Source organism: Amblyomma mixtum, chromosome 10 (assembly GCF_055824585.1).
Source record: "Amblyomma mixtum isolate Tamu chromosome 10, ASM5582458v1, whole genome shotgun sequence".
Taxonomy (NCBI): Eukaryota; Metazoa; Arthropoda; class Arachnida; order Ixodida; family Ixodidae; genus Amblyomma; species Amblyomma mixtum.
The window spans coordinates 66,244,467-66,254,259 of NC_143021.1; the positions used below are offsets into that span (position 1 = coordinate 66,244,467).

Sequence of the window (9,793 nt, forward strand, 5' to 3'; positions counted from 1 at the left end):
TTTTCAAAAATGTCATAATTTTTACCTTCATTTAAAATGTAAAAAAATATTTATACCGTCCAAAATTACACGACCTGAATCGTATCAAAAGCCACAATCTCTGCAAATGTCATTAAAAAATTTACAAAGCAATTTCTAAAAATTCTGATTTTTTTTATCGATTATTGCGCTGTGCCTGGTTTCATGCCTTTCCGAAACGTTCAAAGTGAGCGCATCTGAGGAATAAATTATTTTTTTGGAAAAAGTACTTTAGGCTTAGATTATGCACATTGCAATAAGCTTCCAAGGATTTTTTTTTACGAATCGGAGATGGTCGAGCCTGTCTAGGACATCTGACGTGGAATGACCCTTCAGCATGCCAGCCTGTGCTCAGACATTGCTTTTTGCATACTGAACTGTTCTTTCAAAGTCACACTCAAATAAGGGACCAACCAACTCTGGATAGGTAAAAATGCAATGCACCCAGGACATGAGGTTTCTATTCAACAGCAAATCAGCCAGTGCAGCACTCTATGAGGGTACACTGCTCTTTTCACTGACCACTGTGCATGCGACAACTTCCGAGCATTGCCCTGCTCCCTTATCTTAGCTTGGCAAGCGTTCCCCAGTGCCAGCAGTTGAAATAATCACTTAAAAATCGCCTCCAGAATAATTTCCAAAGTAGGTTTCCATAGCAAGTCTCGAAAAGCTGTAGAAAGTTGCCGACAAGCTACACGGGCCAGGACAGCAGCTTGGGCATGTTGGTTATTCATTTGTGACAGAACAGCGCAAAAACACCGGGACAAGAGACAAGCGCTGACTTACAACTGATGTTTATTTCGAAGAAACTGCTTCTTATACCTTCCTCACCCCCTCAAAAGCACATGCGTCACAACCACATCGTTCAAGCATCCTAAAATGACAACCTAAGACAAATAGAGAGATTTACAATCACATTTTTAACATGTCGAATTCTTTCTTAGTCAAAGCAACAGACGGCGTGCTGACACAATTGTCGCGCAGCCTCGCTATCGAAGCTGCCTCGATTATTTCACGGACTAACTGCGCTTTGTGATTAGCCAAAAGTTCTACATTTTTGGAAATCAGGTGCACAAGTTGTTGAAGGGCAATGTCTGCAAAAATGTAGAGCCTTGGCTAATCACAAAGACCAGTTAGTCCGTGAAATAATCGAGGCAGCTTCGCTAGCGAGGCTGCGCGAAGATTGTGTCAGCACGCCGTCTGTTGCTTTAACAAAGAAAGAATTGGACATGCTAAAAATGTGATTATTTGTTTTAGGTTGTCATTTTAGGATGCTTGAACGATATGGTTGTGACGCATGTGTACTGAGGGTGTGAAGAAGGTATAAGAAGCACTGTTTCTTCGAAATAAAAATCAGTTGTAAGTCAGCGCTTGTCTCTTGTCCCGGTGTTTTGCGCTGTTCCGTCACAAACAAGCTACACGGGGTGCCAACAAAGGTCTGGAGAGATCCCAAGCCATTCTGCCTCTACAAAACATGCATGTGCACAAAGCATGTATGGCATTGATGTTTACTGCCTGCTTAAAATCAGGCTGAGAGCTGGCTGGATGCTCATGGGCGGCACCGCCATGGAGCCACCAGTTTACGCACAAGCAGCCCTGGTCTGACGCTTGGCTTTTGTGGGGACTGAACACTTAAAAACGACTCCACATGGCCTCAGTGACCTGGCATGTGCAGAAAGTGCAGGATTCAAATCACACCTCCCGCACAGCAGCTACCAACTGCCAATCATGCATCGCTTTATGCGCAGCCACTTCTTTTCCTGTACAGAGAGGGTGCACTCCTCGCAACAAACACAGCTCCATGGCAGTTACCAAGGAGGGAGATTCTTCCCCCCTCATGCCAGGCTGGTCTCCATTGCTCACGCGAAAGCATCAGATGGCTCATCAACACAAAGAAAAAAAAACCAGTGTCACCCAAAAAGTGACAGCATTACAACAAAACTCAAAATTGGTCAAAACGGTGAAACGTCAACAAAAGTGCGAAAATATGAATGTACTCACAACCACACTATACTCCATTTCATACATAGCACACAACGCTGCCAAAGCTAGTGCGCCTGTTCGCACAGGCTAAGTCCGCATGCAAAATGTAGTTCGCCGTAAAACTAAAGCGAACACAAACATATTTCGTGGCGACAAATCTTAAGTGCCGTGACTGGCACCTCCTGGACTGCGTTTTACCTCTTGCCACACTTTCGTCCTGCGACTCGTCGAGATTTCGAGAAGCAAAAAGTACACGTGGCGGTATGATACGCGGTTGGTAGGGCAAATCGCTTCTACTAGATCCGCGCCCAAAAGGTAGTTCACTCTCCGTGAAAATTATGGCCAGGGAGCCCGGACACTGAGCATCTCACAGCTTCGACCATGATTTTCAATGCTACCACATCTTTTTATACCGCTCTCTGTACTCGTCCAAACAATGACCGCAGTTTCGAGAAGAACGAATGATACGTGGCAGAGTAATATGGTTTTGCAGCAACGCCCGCAGCGTTGCCTGCTATGAATGAAACGGAGTATAGGTACACAGGAATAACGCAGAATTAGAATAGAGCTGATTATAATTAGAACACAATTAGAATGCAACAGACAGAATTGCATTACTCGCACGTAACTTCCTTCCTTTCCACATGCTTCCCTCGAAAAAGATGGCAGGATGTGCTGTCAGGCAAACAGAACAATGGATCATGAGCAGCAGCAAATATCCTGTCTAAATTTCTTAAAGGGGCTGACCACTCAATTTTTGAGCAACGGCAAGCTAATAAGGTGCTCGATCCCTCATGTCAGAAAAAGATTTTTACCGAGAATTTTTTGTACACATTTCGATGGTGGAAACCATGATCAGCGAGCACAATGGCAAGTGCATGTCAGCAAAAGTGCTGTATCGAAAGTAAACAAATCTCAACCACCAGGCAGTACTTCCAGAACTGAGCAGCATTCCACACCCAAAGCTGTTATGACACAGCAACACACGCCTCATAGACAAAAGTATTAGTGAACCGTAGCTGTACATTCCTCCAAGAAATGCAAAACACTGTGGTGCCATCCAGTGATAGATGCTACAAGCCCCTGACTGGCGACGCGAAAGGAGTGCTGCTTTTCCCTGAAGGGCACACTGGAGAGAGCATACACCAGAACAAACATGACAACCACTCCTGGAACAAAACACCGCGCATCTAAAACAAACCAGTGATATTTTACAGAGATGAGGCCACGTGGTGGGATGCCATTTCAGTTTGTTTTATGCGACTTTCAATTACAAATCCTAGTCTCTAACAATACTGGAGAGCTCAATCCTTACAACATCTTCCCATTTCCACCATAATTGCACGACACGTTTTGGTCAGCGGTTGGTCACAAGTAAACACAAGTAAACCTGCGCACACCTTTATACCAAATGCTTTTGCCCACCCAACAAATGCAGCAAAGGATAATGTGCTCAGTGTTGATGGAAGAGAAGAAAGCCTACTGGGCAGGCATGCCCTGCACCAAAGGTAGGTCTTCTGTAAAGTCCAACAGTCTTTTCAGAAACTTTAAAGGTGCAGTGAAGAGGAATCTGAACTCATCTTTCTGCCGCGGGAACTTAATCTACACGTTCTGAGCATTCTTAGAAACCTCGACTTATTGCCCTGTGTGGCAGATTTCCCTAATTAAATCAGATTAACGTCCGACTCACACCTTCTTTTTTTTTTTTTTTAATTCTCCCCGTATGGTGGGCGGAGTCGACCAACGCGTTGAGTGCCTTTCAGCCAGTCCGTGGGGGCTTGCCGCTCTGCCATCGGCGGAGTAATACATAGTAATCCGTAGTAGCAAATAGTCCATGCGTATTTATTTCTGCGGGCTTATTTTGCAGCTATATTATCTGCGAATGAAACTATTTATTCATGGAAACCTAAAAAAACAAAATAAAGCGAAAGCAAAGCCTCCACAGAGCTGGCTGAAAGGCACTCCACGCGTTGGTCGACTCCACCCACCGTACGGGGAGAATTCAAAAAAAAAAAAAAAAGGCGGGAGCCGGACCTTAAAGGGACACTGAGGAGAAATTGAAGTTGGCTTGTATCGACAGAATACCAGCTCCTGATTACAAAAACGCCACTCATACTGACAACAAAGCTCTTGTAACGTAGAAAAGAGCAAGAACCAAAATACAGGTATCGCGGCCACAGGCCAAACTCGCAAGTACAAGCGTCATGACGTCATATAACAAAACAGTGTTGCTAGAACCAATGGTTCTAGCAACGCTAGGACACGAGAAGCACAAATCACTGAGGCGCAGCCAATGCATGCGCAAATCTCCTTGACGTCGCCAGATGGCGCCACGTGCCGGGCAGCTACGCACTCGCCTGAAGCATCGGGACCAATCAGCGCCTGCTCGCCGGCGTTAGGCGGGCTCCCGGTATTCCGCTAGCGGTATCAAGGTACACGGTATGCTAAAGGTGTCTATTTGCGAGAACTTCGTTGACGACTTCGAGAACGAGATCCATCGTAACGCTCGCAAAACGCCGGTGCAAACGTAAGCGAAGCGACTGTAGCGACGGCCGCAATAGCCGATAGATGCCTTCAACGTGCGGCCGGCGGTAGCTTTCTTTTCGGCTGCTGCTAAGCCGCACTGCTGGCCGCCAGAAATCACGGAGTCTGCACACGTCATGTCACGTCATGTTTCACGTCACTTAGTCCTCTGTCGTCATAGCCGAATCCCAAGTTTGAATCACAGCGGCGGGAAAAACCTTTTCAACTTCGAATCCAAATTTCTTAGAAATAAATGCATTTTTCGCTGCCGGCCAAGTGGCAACAAAGCCATGACATGCCGAACTATCGGATTTTGCTATAAAAAATATATTAATAGTGCTCTCCTCAGTGTCCCTTTAACCCGATTTAATTAGGAAAATCGGCCACATAGGGCAGTAAGTCGAAGTTTCTAAGAATGCTTGGAACGGGTAGATCGAGTTCCCGCAGCAAAAAGACGAGTTCAGATTCCACTTCACTGCACCTTTAAAACACAAAGAGAGACAAAGTACTTTAAAAATGCCTGAAAATACCAAAAGTCAGATTAAGCAACACCAAAAGTGGAGCAGGTTGGTTTCACGTCATGATGAAAAATGCTGCCAAGGACAGACAGGACAATGCAGACAGGCGCTTAAAGTGTTGCCTGCGTTGTCAGTCTTCCCAAAGTCAGATGTTTTATTGCATAAAGAACTTTTTCTCTCATAATTTGAGCTATAAAAAAAAACGTTTGCAGCCTTACAGAAAGATGGTATTCTTTGGAGGCATTAACGTTTTTTTTTTTTTTTTTTAATATTTTCACTGGGAAATGCTAGAAGTATGCAGACGCCTGTTAAGTTAAATGTTATGAATGACAGACATTTAAAGAGCAAATGATCAGCTGTAAAACAAAAATTGTCAGGTATGAAAATTTAGCAAAGCTGAAAGCAAAACTAAAAAAATATGCCACAATCACAGATGAAAAAAGTTGGATAATACAAATCAGGCGCACAAAGTATTTTCCAACTAAGGTGACTAGCCACATGTGGCAATAATCTGACGCTGCACATTGGCATTGCATGATGAGCTGAGGGCCACTCATTGTGTTGCTCAGTTTCTGGGTTTGCAGAAAATTTCGCTCATCGCCCGGAAGCATACAAGCCAATAACAGAGGGTTTTGGGAGTACACAACTTTTGATCTAGCTATTTTGCGAGTGTTTTCCAGTGCTGTTTCAGCAAAGAAGCTGTAGGCGCTTGCTACGTCCGAGCCATGCATCCAATAGTTGAGTGAAAGCTAGGCAGAAATAACAGAAGAAATATAGTTCAGTAGCGTGGTTTTTTGGGCTTGTTGGTACATAGTTGCATTACACTGTAGTGCAGCAAAAGACGAGGACACAAGAGACGAGAGACGAACACCACGAGCGCTAACTTCCAACAGATTTTATTCTCCTGAAGCATCACATTTATACGCCAGAAAACAGTAATCACATGTGCTAACAGTATCAATTCCTTAGAAAAACAAGCTCTTTATCTGAGAGGAGAATGGAAGGTGTGCTTACACACGAGCATCCTGACCTATTTATCTTTTCGGCTTCAATGATTTCATGCGTTACTCTTTCTCTGCTTTTTCCTATTACCAGGCTTTTATCAAAGAAAGGCTTACAGGTTTTTGACTTGCATTTTGAGAATGTGATCAACCAGCGGTCCGCCTTGCCCGTTTCTGACGTTGCAAGTCAAAAACCTGCAACTTGCAACATCAGAAACGGGCAAGGCGGATCGCTGGTTGATCACATTCTCGCAAGCAAGTCAAAAACCTGTAAGCCTTTCTTTGATAAAAGTCTGGTAAAAGGAAAAAGCAGAGAAAGGGTAACGCGCGAAATCATTGAAGCCGAAAAGATAAACAGGTCAGGATGCGCGTGTGTAAGCACACCTTCCATTCTCCTCTCAGATGAAGAGCTCGCTCTTCTAAGGAATTGATACTGTTGGCTGATGTGATTACCGTATAAATGTGATGCTTCAGGAGAATAAAATCTGTTGGAAGTTAGCGGTGTTTGTCTCTTGTGTCCTGTATTGAGAACAAGAAAGGCTGGCGCATGTACTGTTATTACTGCAAGGTGTGGGAGAGAAACGTCACTTTGTGCAAGTCTCAGCACCAAAGAATCATGGCATTCCAGAAAAATTCAATGTTTGACCAGAAAAATTTTCAGCAGTGCTTTTAGCATATGTTACGCTGTTTAAACAGGTTAGTAGCACAGTTATGACATGAATGGTGAGGCGGCAGAGAAACAGTGAAGATGTGCTGCTCTATCACCAAGTCTCGTTGCGGGTTTACCAGCAGCAGAGGAACGTGCAGTTACCGCTTAAAGCTTAGGCATAAAGTCAGGGTTGAAAAGAAACCTTCACTAACCAAGGCTCACATGTTAGCAGCCCTTAGTTGCGTAACTATCGCAGATATCCAACAAGTGCAGAAGAGCCTTGTGTGCCTGGGAATAAAAAGAATGTAGTGGCAGCAACTTGATGATTATTCCCTATGAGCGAAGCATACGCCTCTGTTTTGTGGGTCGTCAGTTTCAGATCATACGGCTCAGGATAAATCCTGTTGGCTGAAATTCTGCTGGCAGTGCGGAAAAAAAAACATTCACCTCATCCCCTTTTTGAAGGGAAAATGGATGCCTCTTTAGGACCAAATCTTGGTCCACGCAATGTTGACAAACGGCAATTGACGCCTGTAACAGAGGTCATCTGCAAGACTGCGCGGATGTCTGGAAACTTGCCAAGCTTGCTAAAAAAGTTCCGCACCAGGTTGTTCAATCCTGCGCCGAAATTCACCGCTTCGTAGCAAAGTTAACACGCCGCTTCGTAAGTGAAAATTGACTTGTTGAAACTGGTATCGTAACAGAACAGAACAGCACGCGATATGACCCATGCTCAATGGGCACGGTAAGGAAAGAGTTAACAAGTTGACTCCACATAGCATCCACCCACAGCTCCGGCCAAAACAGGGAAATGATAACAGGTCATGACACAAAGGCAAGCTTAGCTGCCTGGCGTCAGCAGAGCAACACGCAAACCACCAATGACAGAGGCACAAGGCAAACTCCAAACACGCTTCGCTGGAGTGTGCCTTGGCAGCCACCAAAAAGGCAACACGTACCGAAAACCAGGCCGGGAGGAGAGGCGGCCGGCCACCGAAGGCGGCCAGGGGACGGATGTCTGCGTGCGCTCGGCCGCGCGAGCCCGGGCGCTCGTGACGCACGTTCCAGCCACTAACCCTACCGCCCCGCGATCGGCTTTCGCCGGGCCACAACTGTTTACGAATGTGGCGCAGCGGCGCCAGAAGGGCATGACAGGAGGCCTAAGGCGACGGTAGATTAGGCTCCTTCCTGCCGCGGCGGCTCAGGTTTCTCCGGCCGCGCAGGCAAACGCACTACGCTGCGCAGCTGACGACCTTTCTCGCCAGCAAGGCTCGCCTCGGAGAACGCAGCAGTCGATCGGGGCTCACCTTCGAGTCTCGAAATCCTGGACTTGATCGAGACCACCGTGTCAGCTGGCGACACCAGCAGCTCGAAGGCTGTGCCGTGCAGAGTTTCGATGAACACTTCGATCACGTCACTGCTCGCCATGGTCGGGGCAGTGCACCTGCGGGCCGCACGAGTCAGGGGGGTTTCGAACGGTCGGCCACGGGGCACGTTCGCCGCGTGCTCGGTCAGCAGCGCCGGCCGCCGCCCACGGCGGCCCAAAACAACGCCGGCCTTCGCGGCTGACCGCTCTCTGCTGGCGCCACCCCGAAATGCCCCTCGAAACGGAGAAAGAAGAAGAGCGCTCACCAGCGGCGACGAAAAAGTGACGCCTCCAACCTTGAACTTGTTTCGCCGACGCAGTCCGGCAAATAACATCAACGCAGCCCGCGACGGAGGATGAAAACGGACTCCGGTCCCGCGACAGGATGCGAGGCGAATACGACGCGAGCGGGCCGACGCTACAGGCGCGAGTGGAAACGCATAACCGCAGCTAGGATGGGTTCGCTGTCATCTGAAGAAGCACGGTCACCACAGTGAAGAAAGCGTCCGCTGTTGCTACCTCCATTGGTTAGGGCGCGAAAGCTGCTCCACAAGTTAACTCACGTCCCGACCAGTAGTGTACCACGTACTACTTCTACGGGCTTTTTCTTCGCGTGGAATAAAAGGAGGCCACACGGATTTACTAAACGCTACTCCGTACCAGAATGCGCTCTAGTGAGCCACACCCGCTCCGTATGACGATACGGTGGCCGAGGGCGCTGCAATCGCTATGCCATGCGCGGAGTGATGCAAAGACGCGTGCAAACTGATGGTAAACACGTATTTGCGTAGGGGCTTTTATAGTCTCTAAAGGCTAATTGGCACGTTGTTGACCAAATAATAGCAAAGGATTAGCCACGCTGCGCGCGATTTCAACCTCATTTCCATGATCTCGGCATAAGTGACGTCTGCTACCAAACAAGCGCTAGCTGCGCGCGCCCGATGTCCAACATCTTGCGCAAGGCTTAATTATGAGCAGCGTAATTTTTTTTACCAAAATAATAGCAATGTCAACCTCTGCTGTTATCCTCAATATAACGGTCATGTTGATCCAGTTTCGTCCAGCGATCGAGTAGCTTCGGTGCGTCTTTCTTTTCATTACATTTGCTCGAGGGCGTCGTCTGCTTGCGCGCGTTCGCTCCAACCAAATTTGTTACATAGGAACGAGGTTCTTCTGCGGCAATAATGGCATAATTGGCGGAGTTCTGGAACACAATACGCCCTACCAAATCTGTATAACTAATACTTGCTCAGTTGAGAACCGCATGCAAAAATTCGACTTCGAATTGCGCAGCTGACAACGACGAAAACGAACAGTAGTTTTTCTACTACAGGCCAGTGCACTGTCCGACGTCAGTGAACGTTAAAGAACCCCAGGTGGTCGAAATTTCCGGAGCCCTTCTCATGGCCGCTTTGGGACGTTAAACGCCAGTAAACAAGTAGTGGTTATTCCAGGTTATATTCTAAGCCAAGTCGATCACAGCGCCACCATGGCATTTTCGCTGCCATGCACCTAACTGAAAGGCGTGAGCCGCGCTGGTGGTCGGTCTCTTGACCGCTTCTAACACAATCTGCTCTAGAGCTACTATATACATGATTTTAGTTTCGATACCTGGGCGCCGCCATGTTTGTTTTACTCGAGCGCCACCTACCGCCGACGCCATCTTGGACTGATAATTTGCAGCCGGTGGGCTGCAGACGAAGCAGCGTGCGAACTCTGAAAGTGTCATTCGCCC

The 9,793-nt window shown here is 47.1% G+C and overlaps 1 protein-coding gene across 7 annotated transcripts in view; it reads right to left on the reverse strand.

Annotated features, from left to right (window-relative positions):
• Positions 1-8,734, reverse strand: part of LOC149326004 (uncharacterized) — a 66,331-nt gene extending 57,597 nt beyond the window's left edge. For 2 of the 7 annotated variants that reach the window (XM_089565039.1, XM_089565041.1), the window contains exons 1-2: positions 8,325-8,734; positions 8,000-8,136 (exon numbers count right to left, since the gene is read on the reverse strand). In XM_089565039.1, coding sequence (XP_089421165.1) covers positions 8,000-8,120 — 121 coding nt within the window. In that variant the 5' untranslated portion in view covers positions 8,121-8,136; positions 8,325-8,734. The other 5 variants (XM_089565040.1, XM_089565037.1, XM_089565043.1 and 2 more) reach the window with 4 other exon arrangements.
• Between the last annotated feature and the right edge of the window lie 1,059 nt (positions 8,735-9,793).